The sequence below is a fragment of the Biomphalaria glabrata genome, chromosome 10, assembly GCF_947242115.1.
Source record: "Biomphalaria glabrata chromosome 10, xgBioGlab47.1, whole genome shotgun sequence".
In the NCBI taxonomy this organism is placed as follows: Eukaryota; Metazoa; Mollusca; class Gastropoda; family Planorbidae; genus Biomphalaria; species Biomphalaria glabrata.
This window is the reverse complement of record NC_074720.1, coordinates 4,922,309-4,946,944: the sequence shown is the minus strand read 5'-3', so window position 1 is coordinate 4,946,944 and position 24,636 is coordinate 4,922,309. Positions and strand designations below refer to the sequence as shown.

At 38.4% G+C, this 24,636-nt stretch overlaps 1 protein-coding gene across 1 annotated transcript in view; it reads right to left on the bottom strand.

Annotated features, from left to right (window-relative positions):
* The window catches only part of LOC106060779 (vesicular glutamate transporter 2-like), a 224,537-nt gene that overhangs the window by 82,963 nt on the left and 116,938 nt on the right, over positions 1–24,636 (bottom strand). Inside the window, exons 6-8 of the mRNA XM_056044185.1 lie at positions 14,794–14,908; positions 13,925–14,012; positions 12,039–12,125 (exon numbers count right to left, since the gene is read on the bottom strand). Of these exons, the coding sequence (XP_055900160.1) occupies positions 12,039–12,125; positions 13,925–14,012; positions 14,794–14,908 (290 nt within the window). The remainder of the gene's footprint in view (positions 1–12,038; positions 12,126–13,924; positions 14,013–14,793; positions 14,909–24,636) is intronic.

Below are 24,636 nucleotides of genomic sequence, written 5' to 3'. Positions count from 1 at the left end.
TTATCCTTCTGGTGTGCCTGAAACCCATTTACACGCACAACTTTACATTGCATTGCTGTATGTTGATTAATACATCTCCTTTATAGGTACACGCTTTTTTGGCGCAGCCGTTTTGCCGCCTGACGTTTTGACGCAGGACTTTTTATGAAACACAAAACATTTTTTTTTTCAATATAATATCCGATTGTGTATATATAGAGTGGAAAGGTGTGGTGGATGAGGGGCAAAGCGTTTGACTTTTGAATCGAGGGGTCCCGGGTTTGAATCCTAGTGAAGACTAAAATTTTAAATTTCAGAATCTTTGGCGCACCTCTGAGGCACACAGCTCTAATGAGTACCTGACGTTAGTTGTTAACCGCGGACCACAAAAATACCATGACATCATCTGTCCTGATCGTAAAGTCTGAAAGGGGAACTTTGATATATAGTATACATTCTCACCCTCCCCCGAACCTCCGACCCGAAAAAATGTTCTACTAAGTCTGACTATTTCATGAACGCGTATTACAAACCATGGATGGCAGTCTGGTCGTTTAAAAAAAAAGTAAAGTTCCCCTTTCAGACCTTGTGGTCTATAGGGCAGATGCTGTAAAGGTCATCTGTTTCTGTGGCCTACGGTTTACGAGGGTGTCATTTGGCCAGCACAACGACCAACCGCCTTTACTTTTCCCAAACTAACGTCAGGTACCCATTAGAGCTGGGTGGACTCAGAGGCGTCCGAAGATCCTGAAGTTAAAAATCCCAGTCTTCACCAGGATTCGAAACCCGGACCCCGGTTCGGTAGCCCAGCACTTAACCGCTCAGCCACCGCGCCTCCTAAGTCTGGTCGTCTAGTATGTGTAAAAACATGTCGACTCGATGGTCCCGGTTCGAATTCCGCTTGTCGCAATTCCTAAAATTTTTGTGTGACTTTTCTTAAAAAGTCATCACCGTGTTGGAAGTACCAGGAAGTGATGTTTTAAGGTCAATTGACACAGATGGGAGCCTGTTGAAACTTTAACAACCGTTTTAGAGCGATGATCGTTTTATCGCAGCGTTTTAGGCGTGGGAAGTTTTGGCGCAAAATGATGGTAGCGGTACATATATATATATATATGGTTGGTTGGCGTCTTTTAGTCGTAGAGTGACTATGGTTCGAACACTTTTTCATGTGACTGTGGAGCCCTATTTTGGAGAGACATTCCCGTCCACAAATATCGCAGGTTAAGGCGGCTTTCGCTTTGGTGGTAGAGGAGCTGGCCATTATTTGTATGGCACGCTTTTCTTTCAGAGCTGAGGCCCATGTTTTTTTCAATGTCTATAGCTTTCTTGGTCATTGTCTCACTTTATCAAGTGCGATCTAGGGCTATGTCCTCCCAATGGTCAGTATCAAATGTTCATTGTTTTGAGGTTCCGTTTTATTACATTCACGTAACGGAGGTGGGAGAGATCAGTTTTTTCTTGAACCAGACGCGAGTTGCCTGTAGAGAAAGACTTATATATTTGTTTATTTATTCTTTTATTTAGATTTATTTATTTATATTTTTAGTTGGTTGTTTAGTTAGTGAGTATAATTGTCTGTGGCATTTTACGTCTCGTGAGACGATCTTTTCCCTTTGCAACTTCTTGTGTGACTAAAGAGGCCAATCCTTGATACACAGCTGCGATCACAGGTTGGGCATATAAAATCACCAGGCGCCATTGCATTTTCACCCTTCTTTCTGCTTCTGTTGTGTATGACATCTGCAATCTGTGACCCTTCCTTTATGCTCTCTCTCCATGTGGATCTGTCCAGTGCCACCTCTTCCCAGTTGCCAGTGTCGATTTTGAAGAGCTTCATGTCGCGTTTGCATACATCCGTATAACGTAAAAGTGGGCGACCAGCGGCTCTCCTGCCTTCAATTAGATCGCCATACAGGATGTCCTGTGGAAGTCGACCTACTGGCATTCTACGAACGTGGCCAAGCCAGCCAAGGCGTCTGCTGCTGATAACAGAGCGGATGTCCTGGCATCCTGCTCTATGTAGCACTTCCTCATTTGTTATCTTATCTTGCCACCTTATTTTAAAGATCCGCCTTAGGCATCGGAGGTGGAAGACATTCAGCTTTTTTTCCTGCCATGAGTAGGTTGACCATGTTTCACTTCCGTACAGCAAGGTGCTCAACACACAGGTCCGGTAGACTAGGGCTTTAGTACTGCTAGTCAGCAATATGTTGTCCCAGACTCTTTTCTGCAACCGTGACATGGTGGCCATTGCCTTGGCTATCCTGTTGTTTATGTCTTTATCCAGTAGAGTGTTGTTGGATATGATGGAGCCAAGGTAACAAAAGTGATCAACAATTTCTAGTGGTTGGCCATTAATGCTTACTTGAGGTGCAGTGTTTGTGTTTTGGACAAGTATCTTAGTCTTGCTTTGACTGATGTTTAAGCCGAACTTCTGGCAAGCAGCAGATAGTTTGTCAACCATGGACTGTAGCTGAATATCAGAATCAGCCACAATAGCTGCATCATCAGCATACAGGAGTTCCCTGACGAGTAGCTTCCTAACCTTGGTTTTTGCCCGCAGCCTTGATACATTAAATAGTTTTCCAGAGGATCTTGTATGGAGAAACACACCTTCGTTTATGTCGCTGTACGCATAATGCAGTAGACAGGAGAAGAATATGCCAAACAGAGTAGGTGCGAGCACACATCCCTGCTTGACACCACTGCAAACCTCAAAAGGTGCTGATTGGGCTCCATTGAATTTGACAGTACATTTAGTTTCCTCGTGAAAACATTCAATTAACTTCAGTAGTTTGGGAGGGCTTATATAGACTTATATATTTGTTTATTTATTCTTTTATTTAGATTTATTTATTTATATTTTTAGTTGGTTGTTTAGTTAGTGAGTATAATTGTAGGCCCCTATATATTTGTTTTCAAATGCCATTATGTTTCTACTGTACACAATGCTAAAGGTAGTCCTCACTCTTTTTTTTTTATCTTGCCTTGTCTGTTTCCTTTACTCTTTCTTTCTATTTCTTTCTTTCTTTTCTCCTTTTTTCCCTTTTCTTCTTTTCTTTTTTTTTCTTTCATTATGGATTTTCAATTTTTTAATTCTGAATTTTATTTTTAATTATCATCCTTCTTTGATTCGTATTCTCTCTCTCTTTGTCTCTCTCTCTCTGTGTCTCTCTCTCTGTCTCTCTCTCTTTGTCTCTCTCTCTCTCTCTTTGTCTCTTTCTCTCTGTCTCTCTCTCTCTTTCTCTCTCTCTCTGTCTCTCTCTCTCTGTCTCTCTCTGTCTCTCTCTCTCTCTTTCTCTCTCTCTCTGTCTCTCTCAGTCTCTCTCTCTTTGTCTCTCTCTTTGTCTCTCTCTCTCTCTCTCTCTCGCTTTGAAATTCTTCTAAATACATCTTTTATTAGCCTCAATATCAATACGCTTTATTCATTCCTGAAAGACCGGGACGCATAATGATGTGAGAGAACAAGGAACAGACTAAGAAAAAAAGCAAATAGAGAGAGAGAGAGAGGAGGAGAGAGAGGGAGGGAGAAAGAGAGGGAGGGAGAGAGAGAGAGACGAAGAGAGTAAGTCGGAGGAGGGGAGTAGTTGATTAATATTAATTTACAGAAGCACGACTGCTCTTGTGGAGTAACATAAGCGGCTTATTAATACATCCCCAGAGACAGACTTAATCAGATTGGTCTAGGGGCGACAGTGCGCTGGAAGGGAAGGGCCAAGACGGGCGTGTTGGGTAATGGCAAAAAAAAAGAAATGAATAAGTGACCTAAAAGCTGAATACACAATAGATAAGTCAACGTGAAGATGTCTGGTATACTTGAATAAAAGCAATCCAACGCACGGTTTCTTTGATGTTAGCTAAAACATAGAGTTCAAATCATTCATTACATGCATCCAGGGCCGGGCTTAGGTTACTGCAACCTATGCGGTCGAAATGGGCCCCGCAATTCTATAGGCCCCTCGCTAATTCTAGGTGTAAATTATTAAATTAAACCATTATAACATATAACAGGTTTCTCGCTGCCTGCTGATTTTCATGGAATAATTAAAATCTGCTCATAAAAATTTACTGAAAATAGACAAAATTGTCCTCTTTAAGGCATGTTATACCAAATACCGCTAGACTACTGGTAGAAAATTTGGCTTCACAAAAGAAAGATAAACTATTTTCTTAAACTATATTTTTAACATTACTTTAATTAGGATCTGGTGAAAGGTTATCGCGCCTTAAAAACTATTGAAGAATTACTTTATTTAGGATCTGGTGAAAGGTTATCGCGCTTTAAAAACTATTGAGGAATTACTTTAATTAGGATCTGGTGAAAGGTTATCGCGCTTTAAACACTATTGAGGAATTACTTTAATTAGGATCTGGTGAAAGGTTATCGCGCCTTAAAAACTATACAAGAATTACTTGAGGTCAACAATTCAGTGACTATATCGACAGTGATACGCAAATTAGCACCCGCGGGCCGCGGGTCATATATGTCTAGTCTAAATATAAAATAAACACACTTTTTACAAAGCTTATATAAACTCACTCAGTCTGTCAGGTACAAATTTTGAACACGTCATTTCTTCCACCTCCGTTTCTCGGATGAAGTTGAAACTTTAAATAGTTATGTATTGCTCGGATTATTGCTCATAACAAAACTTGAATCATTAAAAAAAAAAAAAGTTAATAAACTAGCGGTACATTATTTAATTATTTTTTTTTATATCAGAAAGGGAAATAACTCTTTCAGTTTTGGGATATATCGCTATTGAAAATATTTTTCTTTAATTCTGCTGGTTGATTTTATGGAAACCAAATTAAAAGAAATATATATATATATATATATATATAATGTAAGTTGTTTACATTTTGAAATAGAAAAAGCATCTACAATACAACAAAAATGATACATTTAGTACACTCGATTCATGACCAAGTTGGTGATGAGTAACCTATGAAAGACCGTACTTGATGTCACTGTGGATGCTACCTGTGGCAGTTTACGTCTCGAGAGACGATCTTTTCTCTTTGCAAACTTCTTGTGTGACTAAAGAGGCCAATCCTTGATACACAGCTGCGATCGCAGGTTGGGCCTATGTTATCACCAGGCGCCGTTGCATTTTCACCCTTCTTTCTGCTTCTGTTGTGTATGACATCTGCAATCCGAGACCCTTTTTTTATGCTCTCTCTCCATGTGGATCTGTCCAGTGCCACCTCTTCCCAGCTGCTAGTGTCGATTTTGAAGAGCTTTTGCATACATCCGTATAACGTAAAAGTGGGCGACCAGCGGCTCTCCTGCCTTCTATTAGATATGCTACCATACAACCATAAAATTAGTGTATCCAGTGGACAGACTATTAGACATATTGAAAAAAAAGGTATATGTCAAAATTCTGTGGACTTTGTACCTGTTCAGAATCCTCCGTTTGAGTCACAAACTAATCTCAATATGTACTTTCAATCTAGGACTTCAAACTTATTCAAAACAAATGTCAACAACGAACTAACGTTAAGAAGGAAGACCAGCTGCTACGACCATGACATTGGTTTATCACGAACGATCTCCAAATAGCATTTTATCATTTATATCACGCTCAGTCAGTACGACAAGCGAACATAACTCATAACTTTTATTTCGCATTGCGCGTGCGAGACAGTAAATAGATAACAAAGCTGGAAGAGAAAATTAGAATCGCGTGACTTTTTATTTGTATGTAGTGTCCAGGTATAAGACCAACATTATCGTCTGCTGAAAATGAATTACCTTCCTTATCTTGACATACTTTTACGACCTTAAAACGACATATACATATTGAAGCTACAGTGTTGTAGACTCAATAGGAAATAGATTTTGAATGCTCTGTAAAAAGTGAATAAGTAGGGGGCGCGGTGGTTGAGCGGTAAAGCGCTTGGCTTCTGATCAGTGGGTCTCAGGTTCCAATCCTGGTGAAGACTGGGATTTTCAATCCGGGATCTTTGGGTGCCTCTGAGTCCACCCAGCTCTAAAGCGTACCTGACTTTAGTTGGGGAAAAGTAAAGGCGGTTGATCGTTGTGCTGGCCACATTAAACTTTGGTTAACCTTAAGCCACAGAAACAGATGACTTCTACATCTATCTGCTCTATATATCACAAGTTCTAAAGGGGAACTTTACTTACTTTACATATAATAAGTAGTCAATTTCAATCGATCTTTAATTTTACAATTTTTTTTATACAAGATCAACTGAAGAGAACAGCACAGTATTTTTCCTTGGCACAGTCTGTAAAAGAGATGACAGCTCAGCAGCAAAAAGCTGCCTTACAAAAAGAAGAATTCTAGATCATAATAGATTTCTTTTGCAGTATGAGACAAATACTTTCCTAACACAAGGGTATCTCTCACTAAGTCACAGCGGTTCTCAAACTTTTAAGCTCGGCGACCCCCTTTTAAAATCCCCCTCGTGGCCGCGACCCCCCCCCCTCTCCCCACACACACAGTAAAAGAAGAATAGACAAAAACAATCCATATTTTCGATGGTCTTAGGCGACCCCTGGCAAATCGTCATTCGACCCACAGGTTGAGAACCCCTAGTCTAAGAAGTCGTTAACATAGGTCTGTAGAGATTCTCTTCTTCAAAAGTGCAAATTCTGACTATACATTTGAACGGACAAGAGGTTGAAGAATGTTGACCTAACCAAGTACTGGTCCGAGACAGAATGACAATGCTCTCCCCATGTTGAAGCCTCGTGCGCTTGTGGGCGCTGAGAATTGATGACGATAATAGTGATTCTTATGTTTTTAGGCGATAATATTGATAATGAGAATGATGATGATGAGGTTGATGATGCTGACAATGATGATGAGGAGGTGGGGGAAAGTGGCGAGGAGATGGAGGAGGAGGAGGAAGAAGGTGAAGAGAAGGAGGAGGCCGAGAAGGATGATGATGAGGAGGATGGTGATGGAGAGGAGGAGAATGACGAAGATGATGATGATAAGGAGGAGGATGAAGATGATGATGATAAGGAGGAGAATGACGTTGAGGATAATAATGATGAGGATGTTGATGATTTGCTTAGCCCTACAGTCTAGCAAGAGTTTTTGCATCAAGCACTGAACAGCATCCTGATGTTCTTAACACTATTTCCGCTACTCTACTAACTGAGAATGATTTGACCCTAAGGTGGCCTACACACTGTGGCCCTTGTATCGCATCAGACATATTTTGTTAGCGTTATGTGCTCGGTGTAGTTATAGCAAGGATTTATTTACCTGCTGCTTCATCTACTGGCTTTCTAAATAGTCTTATTTCAATCATATTGTACTGTCTTCTGTCTTCACATTAATAGAATTCTCGTACTCCCCAAATTTTTGGGAGGGCTAATGCCTTTTTTGGGGGGCTTCATGACTCCTTTTGTTTATTTCGGACACCTTTCGCCTGATTATGGTACCACCATCTCCCTTCCACTTTACTATCAACCGCCCCTAACAGGCTAATCGTAAAAGTATGTATATTCTATATTTCAAATTAATTAATTGTAAACTATATTAATAATATTATTTTGTCAACTAATAGTAAAAACTTATAAATGACACCGCCTCATCAAATCAATCAATGGTCAATCATATTAATGGCACCACCTTATGAATTAATTAATGGTAAACTTTATATTAATAACCTAGATTGATCAATTAGCAGTAACAGTGCGATATTGTGTCGTCTCCTGTCAATAAATGTCTTATGAAACCCATCTTGCATATCTCGCATGCTGTCCGTATGTCACATCTGTTTACATGTCCCCCCCCCCCTTTTCCCCCATTTATTCCCTACTCTAGATAGCCCGGGTTATAAAGGGAGAGAATAAAAAAACATCTCGTCTTGCCAACAAGTCAAAGCCTGAAGATGATCCAGATTGAGCCTTTATTACTGCCCCTGGCTATTTACTGTCCTTAAGCTGATGATAGGGGTTGAAGCTTTATGAGAAGACAGTTATTCCCCCTGTCCAGACTTTCATTTTTTTTTTCTTCTTCTTTTCTTCGCTGGAGGGAGGCTACATTAGCCGCCCTTGGAAGATGTGTGATAACAACGTTTGAGTGAGTTCCCCTTTATTGAAAGTGACGCGTTTTTAAATGCATATAAAAAATTTAAAAAAAATAGTCCGAAGCAAGTGTTAAAGAATTCAATTCGAGGTTACGTCAGTTCAATTACCACTGCGTTTTTTTTCTTTTCTCATATTTTAATTCAAAGTTACATTAAACATTAAAACAAAAAATTGGAACGGGATTTGAAAAAAATAAGGGCAGTAAAATAAAGTAATATATGACAAATATAATCAGAGTTAAAATAAAACTATTTAAATGTATTCCACATTTATTTTGTTCCTTTTTTATAAATGGCGTAGCTTTTAACTAGTCCTCGTGACGTCAAGTTTGAAAGATTCACGTCCAAGAATAAAAGGTAAAAATAGTAAAGTTTCCCTTTCAGACCATGCAATCTATAGGGCGGAATGCGCCAGATGATGTAAAGGTCATCTGTTTCTGCGGCCCACGGTTAACGAATGTGTTATGTGGCCAGCATAGCGACCCTACTTTTACACAACTAATTTCAGATACCCATAAGAGCTGGGTGGACTCAGATCCCGAAATTAACAATCCCACGATTCGAACCTTGGACCTCTGGTTCGGAAGCCAAGCGCTTCACCATTCAGCTGCTGCGCCTCCTCCAAGTCAAAGGATTTATATTGTATTTTCATTTTACCCACCATATCATATAAGAAATATATAGTATTGGCAGCGGAAACCTATAGTACAACGATGGTAGATGTTATTATTATTATTATAGCTTTTATATAGCGCTACTTTCATGCTTATAGTATGCTCAGAGCGCTTTGGTCCAATCTCATTTGTAGACCAGTGGGAGGGAGGGGGTATCTAGGAGTTGGTTTTCCGTGCTGCCTTTAGTGTCGAACCTCGAGCCCCCTTCTAGGTAGCCAAGACAAGCCAAGTTCAAGCGCACTTAGCCTCTCGACCACCCTTGATATATATGTTGATATATTCCATTATACTGTTTAGGCCTACTAATTGTGAGTACTAATGTTTGAAAATAAATCGATTTTGAATTTTTAAAAAAAATCATTAATAATTAAATCATTAAAAGTGGAGTCATAAAAAGATTATTAAGACGTATTAATACATAATGTTATAAACCTGACGGTTCGGGAAGGATCGGCGTCGTGAACACAGCTCAGGAGCATCACGAGAATTGTAGTCATTTGACCACCCAGAAATGTCGAGCGGCGTTCTGTCCGGTTCGAGAAGGCCAGCAGGGACCCTATATAAAGAGCGAAGGTATCAGAGACGAGTCAGTCACAACTTCCCGATCTACAGTTCGTTACAACGGCTCAGTACAAGTCCGAGACGAGACAGAGAGAGACCAGTGCAAGAGTTGATACGGCGGAGAGATATTTGTACAGTCTTGTGTTACGTGCTGCCAATTGTACAGTATTGGCTGTTATTTATTGACATTTAACTATTACGTTATTTTCAAGCCCTGAGTTGTCAAGTTCTTTAAGCTTGTGGTGTCGTGTGGTGCAGTTTGCAGAGAGCCTGGATAGTGGGATTCGTAACAATATGTGTGAATTAGGTTGTTGGTGCAAATGACAGATTCATACTCTAGTAATTTATTGGTGTTCCTGGTGCGGAAAATATTTTCTATGCATTGGTTGTTTTATTTTCACTAACAAAAAGCAACCGTCTAAAATTACAATAAAGCCTTACAGCAGAAAACGTATAATAAAACGATTTCTAATTTCTAATGTAACCTTATTACATTGGTTGATATTACAATTGGCATATTTTGTGTTTATGGGACCCAGTGGCTGTGTGGTTAAGCGCTCTGCTTCCGAATCTGGGTTGGGTTCGAATCTCGGTGAAGACTGGAAAATTGAATTTGAATTTTTCGAGTCCACTCAACTATAATGGGTAACTGGCTTTAGTTGGGAAAAGTACAGTTGATCGTTGTGCTGGCCACACTGCTCGCTAACAGCTGGCCACAGAAACAGGACCTCAACATCGTCTGCCCCAGAGATCGAGCTTGCAAGGTCTGAAAGAGGAAACTTTACTTTTATTTTATATTCGCTGCCTTTAACAACGAATCTAGATATACATTGTAAGCTCATTCCGCATTCAAAACATTCCATTGTTTCATAATGTGAAGATAAACTCATAACAGGCGACGCTTGACAGCATCAACTCAATGCAGACGACATGAAATTTAATTTATTCTGATTCCCAAGATATCGGCTTAATAAGTGCTTCAAGTGAGTTTTCTTTGACACGACTCAAATCAGATGACACTTTCCTGGTAATAATAAAGTTCACTCTTCGTAATAGCAAGTTGGTCAAATAGGTAAAAGGGAGACAAACAAAACATAACAGTAATACCAATGTTGTGAAATAGTTGATACTTGTTTACGTTTGTGTAATGTCGTGAGAACTGGTTCACAGCGTTACTGTAGCTCCCATAGGGTAGCTCTTTCAGAGTTGGTGAAACTCTTGCAAGACATGCACCACTATTTCCTATGACTCACTGTGACATTTTACGTCTCGAGAGACAATCTTTTCCCTTTGCAACTGCTTGTGTGACTATAGAGGCCTATCCTTGATACACAGCTGCGGTCACAGGTTGGGCATTTGAATTTGCCGTTGCATTTTCACCCTTCTTTCTACTACTGTTGTGTATTGTGCACGGCATCTGCAATCCGGGACCCTTACTTTATAGTAGGATGCCTGGTCAAGAGGCTAAGTACGCTTGAACTTGGCTTGGCTACCTATTTTTTGACACCCGACTCGAGCAGAGTTGTGTTTACTGAGCGCCTAAAGGCAGCATGGAAAACCCTCTCTTACATACACCCCTCCCCCCACTGGTCCACAAGTGAAATAGGACCAGAACGCTCTTAGCGTGATATGAGCATGAAAGTAGCGCTATATTAAAGCTATAATTATTAATTATTATTATTATGCTCGCTCTCCATGTGGATCTATCCAGTGCCACTTTTTTCCCAGCTGTTAAGTGTCGATTTTGAAGAGCTTCATGTTGCGTTTTGCATATATCAGTATACCATAAAAGTGGGACGACCAGCGGTCCTCCCGCCTTCTGTTAGATGACCAAACAGAATGTCTTGTGGAAGTCGACCTTCTGGCATTCTATGAACGTGGCCAAGCCAGCCAGGGCGTCTGCTGATAACACAGCAGATGTCCTGACACACTGTTCTCCGTAGCAATTCCTCATTGGTTGTTTTATCCACATTGACTCACTACAATGTATCTATTTCACTAAACCATCCAACAAAAGTCTCGACTAATTGAAGCCCAAACAGTACTTACTACTAATCCTATTGAAGTACTTACAAACAGTACTCACTACTAATCCTATTGAAGTACTTACAAACAGTACTCACTACTAATCCTATTGAAGTACTTACAAACAGTACTCACTACTAATCCTATTGAAGTACTTACAAACAGTACTCACTACTAATCCTATTGAAGTACTTACAAACAGTACTCACTACTAATCCTATTGAAGTACTTACAAACAGTACTCACTACTAATCCTATTGAAGTACTTACAAACAGTACTCACTACTAATCCTATTGAAGTACTTACAAACAGTACTCACTACTAATCCTATTGAAGTACTTACAAACAGTACTCACTACTAATCCTATTGAAGTACTTACAAACAGTACTCACTACTAATCCTATTGAAGTACTTACAAACAGTACTCACTACTAATCCTATTGAAGTACTTACAAACAGTACTTACTACTAATCCTATTGAAGTACTTACAAACAGTACTTACTACTAATCCTATTGAAGTACTTACAAACAGTACTTACTACTAATCCTATTGAAGTACTTACAAACAGTACTTACTACTAATCCTATTGAAGTACTTACAAACAGTACTTACTACTAATCCTATTGAAGTACTTACAAACAGTACTTACTACTAATCCTATTGAAGCCCAAACAGTACTTACTACTAATCCTATTGAAGTACTTACAAACAGTACTTACCGAAGACGTAAAAGCCAGATTGCCATCCCAAGTACCGAGTTAAGATCCCACTGAGAGGCATCCCGAGGACAGCACCAGCGTACGACCCTGAAAATGGAAATAGATTCTTTTTAAGCTTAAATTTAGGCAGATTACAAAAAGGGAGGATGTTTTTAACCCAACGAAGACTTACCGAGAAGAAGTGATCACGATTTATCGGTCCAGACTTAATTAGACGGTGTTTATGTAAGCGTTTAAAAAAACATCGTATAATCTACATCGTTTATGTTGATGGTAAATATAGTTATCCATTAAAGCAGTGTTCCCCAAACTGTGCTCCGCGGAACCCTAGTGATTCGCGAGGCCTGAATAGGTGTTCCAAGAACCACTGGAATAAATAACTAGCAGGCCATCACGTGAATAAATCTCTCTAAAAATATACAAAGTGTTTTGTTAAATACTCAAGAATGTGCGAAAAAGTTCCGTTAGAGAAAACGCTTGGGCACCACTGCACTAGAGAGATTAGACTGTTTAATGACAGTGACTTTTAGCATAAAATTGACTTATCTCATGGTTTTAGTTGCTCCGTGTCAATGGCTCATAACTGCCTGACCTAGTTGTACGCGTTTTTTACTATCGTCGGGATGGTCCCGAGTTTAAAACCTGCTCTCGGACAGGAAGCTTGTTCTAGAACGTATTTTTCTTAATTTCTGTGAGACGTCACCGTCTGTTGTCATTCTATCTTCCATAGGATGAATTGGGCTAATGAGGTGAAGTATTTTATATGAGCAAGTTTAAGTTATTTATTTAGACTTTGACTTAGGTCCTCACGTCTTTCCTAAAGAAAAAAGCTCTCTCCAGAGAACGTTCGACTTATACATTCTCTTCCCAGCTAGTGCTTAGGATTTTGGGTCTTCTAAGAAGATGCAGAGCCATGCTAGATTTGTGTTTTCGGCCTGTCTCTGGTAAATGTGTAATGATATGTCCCGCGAGTCTCATACGACATCCCTTCATCACTTATGGAGCCCGGGAGGGATAGTTCTCTATTGATGACACACTCTCGGTATGCTATTACTGGGATCCTTTTCAGCCATTGCTGCTCTATCCTCTCTGCCCAGCCTCGTTTAATTTCATTTCGACCTTTATGGACGTCTTGTAAATCTAGTGTGTACAGGTCACCGTTAGTACAATGACTTAATTGAGGAAGAAAAATTACCGTAACTACTTGATAGTTTCCTTACGTTTTCTTGACAGAGTTGTTTCTCTTTGATATTTGTACTTTCCATTCTCCGGGGTCACAACATTAAATTATTCTGTAAATTGATTTTCCAAATGCCTCGATTGAGTATGCAGATCTTGAGTTACAGCCCTTAGTTGTTAACTCTTGAGTTACATCCCTTGTTTTTTTTTTTTTTTAAACAGTGTCGCATCCCTTGTCAAGTTGATATTCCCGTGTGAGTCTGTTTTTCTTGATGTGTGTGTGTGTGTGTGTGTGTGCAAGCGTGTGTGTGTGCGTGTGTCGAAAGAAGTGATTACAAGGAAGAAAAACTTCCGTCCACTCTATAACTAGATCATTTGCATGAAATTGCACTTGTTAGCTCCCCTTGCTTGAAAGCAGGGGAGATAACTACATACATTCAGCGGACACCGGAAGTTGTCCGTAGCGTACGATTAACCCCGACGACAGCCAGGTTGTTACCAGTAAGATTTCCACGAAAGGGTGACGCTTGGTGGGAAAGGGTGGGGGGTAAGGGAGCGGAAGCTGGTTTAAAGGAAAAGTGACAACTCACCGTGTTGAGGTGCCGCTGTGAAGTGATCGGGGATGTCACAGTCACGTTTGTAGGTGGATAAACAACAGAAATAACACAAGGAAAGATATGGCGCTTCTAGACTGTACTCGAACTTACCACAAAATGATATCGTGGCCAGCATAGAGCGTTCCAAGGGCGGCGCCCAGTGTCTCCAGATTCCATGGCAAGCTGGATAAGTGACACCCTAGCGATAAAAAAATAACATAAGTCGAAAATACTAATTAAATATATATATTTATATATATAAAGCAAAAACCTTACATAATAAATTTCACTTATTTCCCCCAACTTGGGAACAAAAAACAAAATAATAGAATAAGAAAGTTTTTTAACTAAAATTTCCTTACCATGTATATTGAACTACAAAGTACCTATCAATCTCATAAACACTATCGATCGATTTGATCAATTCGATCTTTTAAACGTTATTTTTCAGAGCTGCTAACAAATAATCACATTTAAAGACCACATCACAAACTAAGAGATTAGAGACATGGTTATTACAGCGATTGGAACCCCTCTCCACCTGCTTACTATTGTAAACAAAATTATGCAAAACTAAAACTCTATGGTCATATTACTATGTCCTCGGGGATTGCAAAACCTTCCTTCATGGAACAGTACCAGGAAAAAAAAAGAAGAGGCAGAGAAAGCGATGGGAAGACAACATAAAAGAATTGACGGCGTGCCATTGAAAGAGGTTCTATCCAAGGCAAAAAGACAAAGAGGAATGGAGAAAGACGGTCGACAAATCTTGTGTGGTGCCCCAACGGTCCATACTAAGGGCTAGGCGAAGGAGAGGAAAAATTGCCCATTCTGGCATGGTATCTACATTACGTGGTCACGGCCGCTGTTAAATAAATTGAGCCCCACTGTTTGGCTGTTTTTAAAATGCTGTTCGTGAGTTGAATTAAATGTATTCTCGAAATGCTGGTGTCATGACAGGTCATAGAGAAACTACTCACCTCTACCAGACCTTGTAAAATTCTGACGGAGATGACCAGTCCGTAGTGTATCTCCGCAGCTCCTGGTAACAGTAAGTTCAGACAGCCAGAAATACCAATGGCCAGTCCAAATAATCTGAGAATGATACAGAATGATACTTCAATAAAGTTTCCCTTTCAGACCTTGAGGATGATGTTAAGGTCGTCTGATTCTTTGGCCAACGGTTTACGAGCAGTTGGCCAGCACAACTTAAGTCAGGTACCCATTAGAGTTGGTTGGACTCACGGGCGCCCTAAATGTCCCGAAATTTAAAATTTTAGTCTTCAACGCAGGGCAGCATGAAAACATGTTCCCCAGATACAACATACACACAAAATAAATTGGATCAAAACGCACTGAACATTCATTAGCATAGAAATATGTCCTATGCAGGAGCATAAATGAAAATTCATAGCGTCTAACACCAAGTAAAGAATAATTAGATATTAAACTAAGCGTCGTCAATCCCTATTCTACAGTGGTCACGCTAATGACAGCACTATATTATGATAGATACTGAAATGAAATGACAACACTTTCCTTATATAATTAAATAACTAGCTTCTTTAATCAGCCATCTTGGCTCAGAGCTATACTATATATGTGAGTTACTTAAAGTGACGTAACATACAATCAACGGGGTGGGTAGGCTACAGACATCCAATTAGAAATTTCGTTTCCCAAATGTTTATGAAAAAAAACCTATTGTGAGATCTAAATGAAATTCGGGAGTCGCAGTGTGCATTCTGACTCAAAAAATTTTCATAACAATGATGAAAGTCATCATATTATATTTTGATTAAATGTTTTTTTTTTTATAATTTTATTATTACGAGATAAGATAATTATCCTTCAATTTGTCTGTAATAAGATGGACGCATAACTCCCACCCAACACAACAATTAATTTATATAATGGCTTTCAGATAATGTATTTTTCTGTTTTGTTTTTTTAAATGTTTTCTTTTTTATTATTTTATGTGATGAAAACGTTTAAAAAGTGTAAAGTATGTGCATCATGGGCGTATCAGGATGGGGGGGGGGGGAGGGAAGGGTTGAGGTTCAACACCCCCCCCCTCGAAAAAAAATTCTGGCTACGCCCATGATGTGTATGTGTGGGGGGTGGAATGGAAAGTTTCATTCTTCCTCTGGCTGTAGCGTAGCTTTTCGTAATTCTTCTCTATCTACAGACAATACACACACACACAAACGTATTCTTCATCTACGATGGCCTACTAACAACCAACAACCAAACGCGCTATGTCCTTTGGGGATTTAATCCGACTCCTTCCAAGATAGTTCTCTGTTGGCCCTTTACTGTCTAGACTCTAGACATATAGAATAGGAGGGAAAAAAAAAGGGATGCTTAAAAAATAATTACAAAAAAGTGTGTGTGTGTGTGTGTACAACGCCCCGGGGGGGGGGGAGTTAAGGCACCTGAAAGGGAAATAGCCACAGTGACTAATCTTCATATCACGTGACGTCACGTTAACGCCAAGACTCAGAGGTGAGTTTTATTGTTTGGCGGGCGCGAGCTGAATCGAACGGAGGGAAAACAGGAGAGAGTGAGAAGAGTCAAGAGTGAAAGAGACAAAGGGGAGGTGACTGAGAGAGGGGGGGAGGAGGAAAGAAGAGATAAGTAGGAAATGATGAAGCCTGGTAAGAGCGAGTGTGTGCGTGTGTGTGTGTGTGTGTGCTGCCTCTTTGTGGGTCCCACAGTGTGAGCTGACAGGAAATGAAAGCGGCGTGATAAGAAGGACGGCATAATGGTCTCCAGCGCGGCTGGGTGGCACAGAACGTGTAAGAAGACATTAGCCTTTGATGATATTGAGACAGGGGGGTTAAATCCAGAGTTAATAAACACAGCCTTGTATTAATACTCACTTTCAAGATAGATTTTTTTTTAAAACTATTTTTATTGTAGTTGATAGTCATTTGGAAGTCTTAAAGTCTCGCCAACAGCCGATTGATCCCGTCATTTAGAGGCTCTTACTCTAATCGTGAGCACTCAGAATTTTATAGCCCTAGTTTGAGTAAAGCTCATTTTCTTAAACCAGTCACTGCAGCATCGCTGGGTATTAAAGTGGCTATTAGTTCATTCGAAAGCCATCAGAAAGTGTAAATAACTACTGATTTGGTTTCTCACTTCTGTTAAAACACTGAACTTTCAAGCACTTTTTACAATATCTCTATTCAACTCGAACCTTCATGGAAATCATCCTGGGTGCAGCCTGAACATTGATCTCGAAAACGGCTCTATCAATTTTCCAAGAAATTTGACAGTTACTGTATAACGTTGGTAAAAGAATTACAAGCTCGTTCGCCACACTGGAAACGCTCTAGTTTAACCGTTATAATTTTTAAAGTATTCAAAAAAAATTTGGCTAGAGAACTTCACAATATGTATCATGTAGGCTCTCTATATATTGAAGTATTTAATAAATTAATGTTTAGGGGGGCTGGTTAACATTTTTCACTTTTTAAAATCTGTTATTCATTAGTATAAGCAATATACAGCTACCATCTCTTGAAGAGGTTTTTCATGAAAGATGCCTTTCCAAAACACTCTTTATTCTTAAAGACAACCTACACCCATTAAACCACTGCTACATAAGATCTGAACGAAGTGGTCGTCTCCTTTCCATTAGGACTAAAACAGAAAGATTTAAAAACTCCTTCATCCCACTTTCGGTCAGGGTGTTACAAGATCATCTGTCGTCATCGAGAAGTACATAGAAGTCAAATTCATAAAGCGCTGGTTAAGACTGTGTATGTGTTTCGTGTGTGAATGTTGTTCGTATTTGCATTTATATTGTTATTGTTACAGTAGTTACGCTGAGGTGGTCACTTGTAGTCAAACTGAATTTCCATTTGATTGGACCAAAAAAAATTATCTTATCTAATATATAACCACTCTAACGTGTGTTAAGGAGGTATAGTCTTTTTTTAAAAAGTATTTTGTTTTATGTTTTTCATGTTTGAAATGATACTCTACTCCATTTAGAAACACAATCTTTTCATACTAGAGGTTCATCTTTCACACCTTGACATCTATAGGGCTATTCAGGGCCGGCCCTAACAATTGCGAGGCCCTATGCGAAACAGCTTGCGCGGGGCTCATTTGAGGTAGAGATATGGAAAGTAAGTGAAAATTATGATTTTGTATGACCTTTTTTTAAATTAAGACGACAATGCCATTTTTTTTATGGCGCGTAGGATTGGCGCAATCCATATTGAATAACACCTCCAAAATGACGATTTCTAAGGAGTGATTTAATTTAAGAATTTATACCTAGAATTAGCGCGGGGCCAATGAAAGTGCGGGGCCCACTGCGGCCGCATAGGTTGCAGTTTCCTAAAGCCGGCCCTGGGGCTATGTATAGTTCGATAACTATTTTATCTCCGGTACAAACCTTTGCCCTTTGCATCGAGAAATATATATGACAACAATAATAAACTACAAAACGCAATAATAAAAAAGTATTTTACAATTGTGTTCTGGATTCTCCAGTGCCATGGATATTGCCAGTACTTTGTCACGCGTTGACCCCAACAGACCCGTGAAAAAAATAAAAAAACTGGTCCCGACTTTAATGTCGTGACATCCAGGTTAACGAGTTGTGTCACGTGATGTCCAGAAGTCAATGTGTGAAACTCGCCTCTGGGATAGCCCTCACACTTGGAGTACCGGGGGGGCGCCTGATTGCTAAATGAAACAAAGCACGCAGACTATGTGGAGGCATCAAACTTCGTTCATCTTGATTCTTGGCAGAAGATTAACCATACGGAAAGATTAATCAAAATAATCTACTCTTTGTAAACACATTTTTTTTAGATTATATCAACTCACTCTGTCTATCTGTCAAAAATGTAAAATGTTTTACATGTTTCGGATGTTCCTTCAGAGTTGAAGATAATTACTTCCTAGTCCAAACCTCCCGCAGGACGACGGGGAATGGGGGCGGGCAGGGTTTGAATCCTGGATCATCGATAAATCTGAACGACAGTCCAGCGCGCAAACCGCACGACCAGACAGCCACCCATGTCTGTCTGTATGTGTGTCAATCTGTCTGGTCAAAAGTTTGTACAGGTTAATGCTTCCACACCCAATCTCAGATCAAGCTGAAATTTAGCACACTTCTATTTTCTACTTTATCACACAAGAATCAATAAATAAAATTAACCAATTAGTTATTTAATTATTGGTAATTAATTATTTTGTTTGATATCTCCAACAAGGGAAAGAATTTTACGTGAAAGAAGGGTAGTATAAGCTGAATTAATCTCCTTTAGATAACAATACAATCTTCAATATTCATAAGCCCTCCACTAGCAGAGTGGTTATGATGTTGGATTGAGACGTCTGAGGAGGCTTGTTTCATGAGTTCAAATTATTGTCTTCCCTTGTTTTTAAATATAAATGCTTTTTATATTGTTAGTCTGGATCTATTACAAATTTAATTACATGACTTATTCAAACTAATTGATACAAGTATGCTTAATATAAGCTTTTCTTGTTAGTATCCTGTTTCAGTTGTTTAAGCTGTAAAATTAGGTAACGAGAAAGTGATATTAAGAATGGTGGTGGAAATATAATGGAACCGAAAGAAAAAGGAAAGCTTTAGAAAGAAAGAAATAGACAAAATGAAATGATGCTTTTATTTTTTTAATTTTTTTTTTAAAGATTGCTGTTGTCAAAGTAGGTAAGTAAAGCTCCCCTTTCAGACCTTGTGGTCTATAGAGCAGATGATGGTCATCTGTTTCTATGGACCTTGGTTAGCGAGGGTGTCATGTGGCCGTCACAACGACCAACCGCATTTACGTTTCCCTAACTAATGTCAGGTAGCCGTTAGAGCTAGGTGGACTCAGAGGCGCCCTTAAATCCCGCTGTTGCCAATTAAGTTATAAGTAAATTGCGATATCTTATCTTGTCTTATCTTATCTTATATATTACAGACGTTACTTGCAAAAAGAAAACAATGATGCCCAATGCATTTCATGTGTCAAGCTGTATCCATAAAGATCTGTCACTGGCAATGTTTGAATAGAATATAGCAATCATCGTTCTCTCTCTCTCTATTCTTTTCTCTTTCTAAATAGTTCTCTTTCAATGCAACTTTCTAGCTTTCGTTTTTTTTCCTGTTTTTCTCTTTCTCTCTCTCTCTCTCTTTTTCTTACTTTCTAGTTTTTCATATCTTTTTCTTTTTCAAACTTATGTCTGTCTCTGTCTCTTTCTCTCTGTGTATCTCTCTCTTTCTCTCACTCTCTTTGTGTCTCTCTCACTCTCTCTCTAATTCTCTCTCTCTCTTTCTCTCATTCTCTCTCTCTGTCTCTCTATATCTTTCTCTCTCCCTCCGTCTCATTATTCTCTCTCTGTCTCTCTCTCTGTCTCTCTCTCTCTGTCTCTCTCTCTGTCTCTCTCTTTCTGTGTCTTTCTCTCTCTTTCTCTCTCACTCTCTCTCTCATTCTCTCTCTGTCTCTCTCTCTTTCTCTCATTCTGGCTCTCTCTCTGTCTTTCTATATCTTTCTCTCTCACTCTGTCTCTTATTCTCTCTCTGTCTTTCTCTCTCTCATTCTCTCTCTCTCTCTCTCTCTCTCTCTCTATATATATATATATATATATATATATATATTTGTACAACTCTCTTTTCTGTAACTTTTCATTTCATCCCAACACTAAAATTATTTGAAAAAAGAATTCTATTATTTTGTTTCAACTACTAAAGGTGACGGGAGGTCTTTTTATTATTTCCTTTTATTTCATTTGAAAATGTCAACTCGCCCTGAGATGACAATCAAACATCGATCAAACAATCTTTTTTAATTCTTTTGTTGCCTTCACTACGTCCATCCTCTCCCCCCCCTCCCACACACACCCACAGAGACAATGACAAACGGACGTACTTCAAACACGCTTACGGTTGTCATAGAAACAATTTACATGAAGCCTCCTACGTCATCCATTTACCACGTGACAAGAGAAACAAGTTTCCATCATCAAAAGATTTAAGTTTTACGCCCCCCCCCCCAATAACTGAAGTAGATTGTGATGTTTTGTTTAGCTTTTTTCTCTGTTATCTGTAGATCACCATATCTGAAAAGTGTTTTGTGCGCTAAGCACTATGTAACAAGAATACAAAGAGAGTTTGTGTTTTCACACAAACTCAGATGCGGCCCCTGAAGCATCCCCCTCATTTTTTAAAAATAGATAAACCAGTTAACAAGCACACATATCAGAACAAAAATCAGAAGCTACGAAGTACAAACTTTTAACAATCTCCATTCAAACAATATAAACTTGTGCAGGGCGAGAGTGTTGCCGACTAAACTGTAGCCTATTGTTTCACGCGGTGTCGGATGAAAACCAACTCAAATGGAGGTAACACTTAAAGAACTGCAGGAACAGATAACACCGGCGAAAGGCCAAACCATCAATAGAGGTAGTCGACTCAGCTGGTGAACATCAAACACGTTTAATAATCATGAAGGGAACTATCGAATGTGACCTACTTATAGCCGTTTCTAAATGCTTCCTCTTGTTGTTAAGAAAGCGTCTTGTCTATGTCGACTTCTATTTCGTTCTAATTTTTTAAAACTATCACGTCATCGTTACTAAGTAAAAACTTTCCCCATATTCCCGAAACAAATAACTAATTCCTAATCGTGCCCTAACATAAAATAATGATAAAAACATCGTTAATAAACTGATTGTTTTCATGCTGGACAAAAGGATTAGATTAACTGATTATCTAATTAACAATTACATTAAAGAACAAACAAAAACAACAACAATAAAAAAGCAACATCTCACTAAAGGCCAACGAACGATCTATTTTGAACAAGAACATATCATAGTGTTACAAGATGCGTAGGCATAAAGATCACTCAATCTTGTTTTTCACAAATCATGCACAGTAATTTAAAAAAAAAAAGAAATTTATCATTCATGAAGCTAATGACTTTTTTTAAAGAGAGATTTACATCTCTTTTAATCACTAATGAATGATAGAGACAAAAAGAGACATCTTTACCCCGCCCCAATACCTCCTTATCTCACCCTCCTCCCCGAGCTCAATCTTGGTTCTTCCTTGCGCATTCTCCGATCAAGTTGATACTTTCTAACAATTATTTATTGTTACTAACAAAACATGAATCAATTTAAAAAAAAAACAAGGTTACAAAGACAGTTTGTTTGGAAGCACATACTCAAAATAGGCTCCCGAAGTGGTCCAAAAAGACAGGTAAAATGGCAGGTTTCAGTATTTTCAGAAAAAAACATCAGAATGAAATTCTATCAGAGACAAATGCCAGAGAAGAATGGAGAAAGAAAGTTGACAAATCTTGTGTGGTGCCCCAGCGGTTCAGCAGACCAAAGTATAGGTGAAACTGAATGTGAAGTTAGATGTGAACCTGGCCTAACTGATGTCCTACAATGAATATCTAATTGACCTAATTGTTTTTGTTATTCAAATCCTCATAAAAAATCATTTCCGTAAAAAAAAATCCTTTAGTTAAGTTTCTGATTATTGTCATTTGACGTTGCAGTACACGCGATAATATGAAAAAAACGACTTAATTATTGTTGTTTCAAATTATGTTCAACTTATATGCATACTAAATAGATTTTTTCTCTTTAAAAAAAGTAAACATTTTTTTGTGTGTAAATGTAGTAGTTAGTAGGGCAGAACTTACATAACTTAGCAATACAAATGAAAAATAAATTTTGACAAAAAAGAGTAAAACCGTTTGCATAAATGTGTTGCAAAAAATGGTAAATTAACATTGCTCCTAATAAAGAGCCTCCAGTGTTTGTTACTATTAATAGTGAATAGTTGTAAAAGTGGTGTATTTTTATGAAAAAAAAAACTGCTTGAAAAAGTGATTTAAAAGACTAAATTTTACGCTTTCAGAAACGAAAAAAGGAGCCGTTGCATCAGAACTTTGAATGGTCTAAATTACTAAAATATCATGATGTCTGATTTTCACTATCTTTTCTAGTTTACGAGATCTAAACGGGAAGGACGGACGGACAGACTTTCCACAAAAACTAATAGCGTCTTTTCCCCTTTCGGGGGCCACTAAAAAATACCAATTAGTCAATTAATTATTGGTAATTAACTATTTTGCTCGATATCAAATAAGGGAAATAACTTGTACATTATTTATAGATATAGTTCTTCCCCAAATCAGGCAGTAATATGTTTGTAAACTGGAAAGGAAAATAGTTAGAGCCGTTTTAAATTTCAAAACGAGATAATAATCCTGATTGTAGTTTCAACTACAGCTAATAGGACTAATTATATCAATATGTGCAGTAAGGTACATATTTAATAGCACTGTATTCTTTTTTTAAATAATTGTTTTGGTTAGATTATTAGTACCTTATAAACCGGAAACCGCTAGAAATCATACTGTCAATGTTTTGTTAATTCCTCTTAAGAAATAACACAACTGTATTTATTATTCTAGCTTTTCAATTAAAAGTAAATATTTTTAAAATTGTATTTTATTAAGAAAAAAACATCTAACTTTTTAAAATTTTAAAAACAAAAGTGTTTTCTCTTTTTTAGAAGGTAAAGAACATATATTATCATTCTTATTAATTACTGAATTATCTTATTGAGTGTCCTTGAAACGGGCTGATTTTAAAAGTTATATTGTGATAAATCTAAGGCAAGAATTAAACCCCACTGGAAAAGGCTACGGCGTACGTGGAGCGCTCAAACAAGAAGGACGAGTGGTGGCAGCTAGACAGAAAGGACCAGGCTATTTTAGCTAGTTCTCGAACGGGAAACTGTTTTATAGGATCAGATAGAACCACGATCCCCGATCCCAGATGTCGACACTGCCACTGGGAAGTCGAGACAGTAGAAGACATCCTCAAAGGCAACAGGACGCTCAGAAGCCTTTTGAAAGATACGACAAGTGTTGTAACCGATAGAACTGGTGGATGCGGAGATTTTGCCCTGTACAGAGACAAGCAATCCCTACAGAACACAGCCAGATACCTGGACCGTGATATAAGAGATTTATCTCAGCTTTGAGCCTTAGTGCATGGAGGCTTAAAAATCTTGAGCATCATAAGCGTCGACTCCAGAGCAAAGTTATTGAACAAAAACTCTGAATGAACGATAAAATATAGTATCATATAAATAATCGAATTCTAATCTTTGCCTACAATAAAACAATATATGTTTCATAATGTCAATAACAAATTTAATGAGATTAGCTATCATGAATTATTTCATTTACCAAATTAGCAATTTATTTTTTTACTAAAGAAAACTCTGAAAATTTTTTTAAAGATGAAAAACAATATGGAAAGAAAGACACTTTTAATTGGATGGCTGGAAAGTCTTTGGGTTTGTTTTTACCAAACAGTTTTAAGGAGAAAGTTATTTTTGTTATTTTCGTGATTTTTTAATTGGATAAAGCCCTACACAAGTCAAACCTTAGCGTCCTTCACCTTCCCGCTTTCTGCCCCCTTTTCCGGCTCCCAGCATTCAATCTCGCTCCTGGCAACATTTCTCCCGGCAATCAAGACTTTTCCTCCATCGCTTTTCTATAGACTTTTTTTCTTCTCTTCTACAGTAACTCTTTAACGAAAGCAAAGCAAACACATCTAATGGCCAATTAACACCGGGGCCATTTCCGGCCTGAAATCCTTTCGGACAAAGGCGACAAGGAAATCTTCTTGTTGCTTTTTTTTTCTTTATCCGTCCATCTATTTTTTTAAACTTTTCTTTGGCCTTCTTTTTTTTTTGTCCTCTTCCATTGAGAAAGTCGCTGGGGGAGTCAGAAAGAGATCTACTGAGATAGCCCATG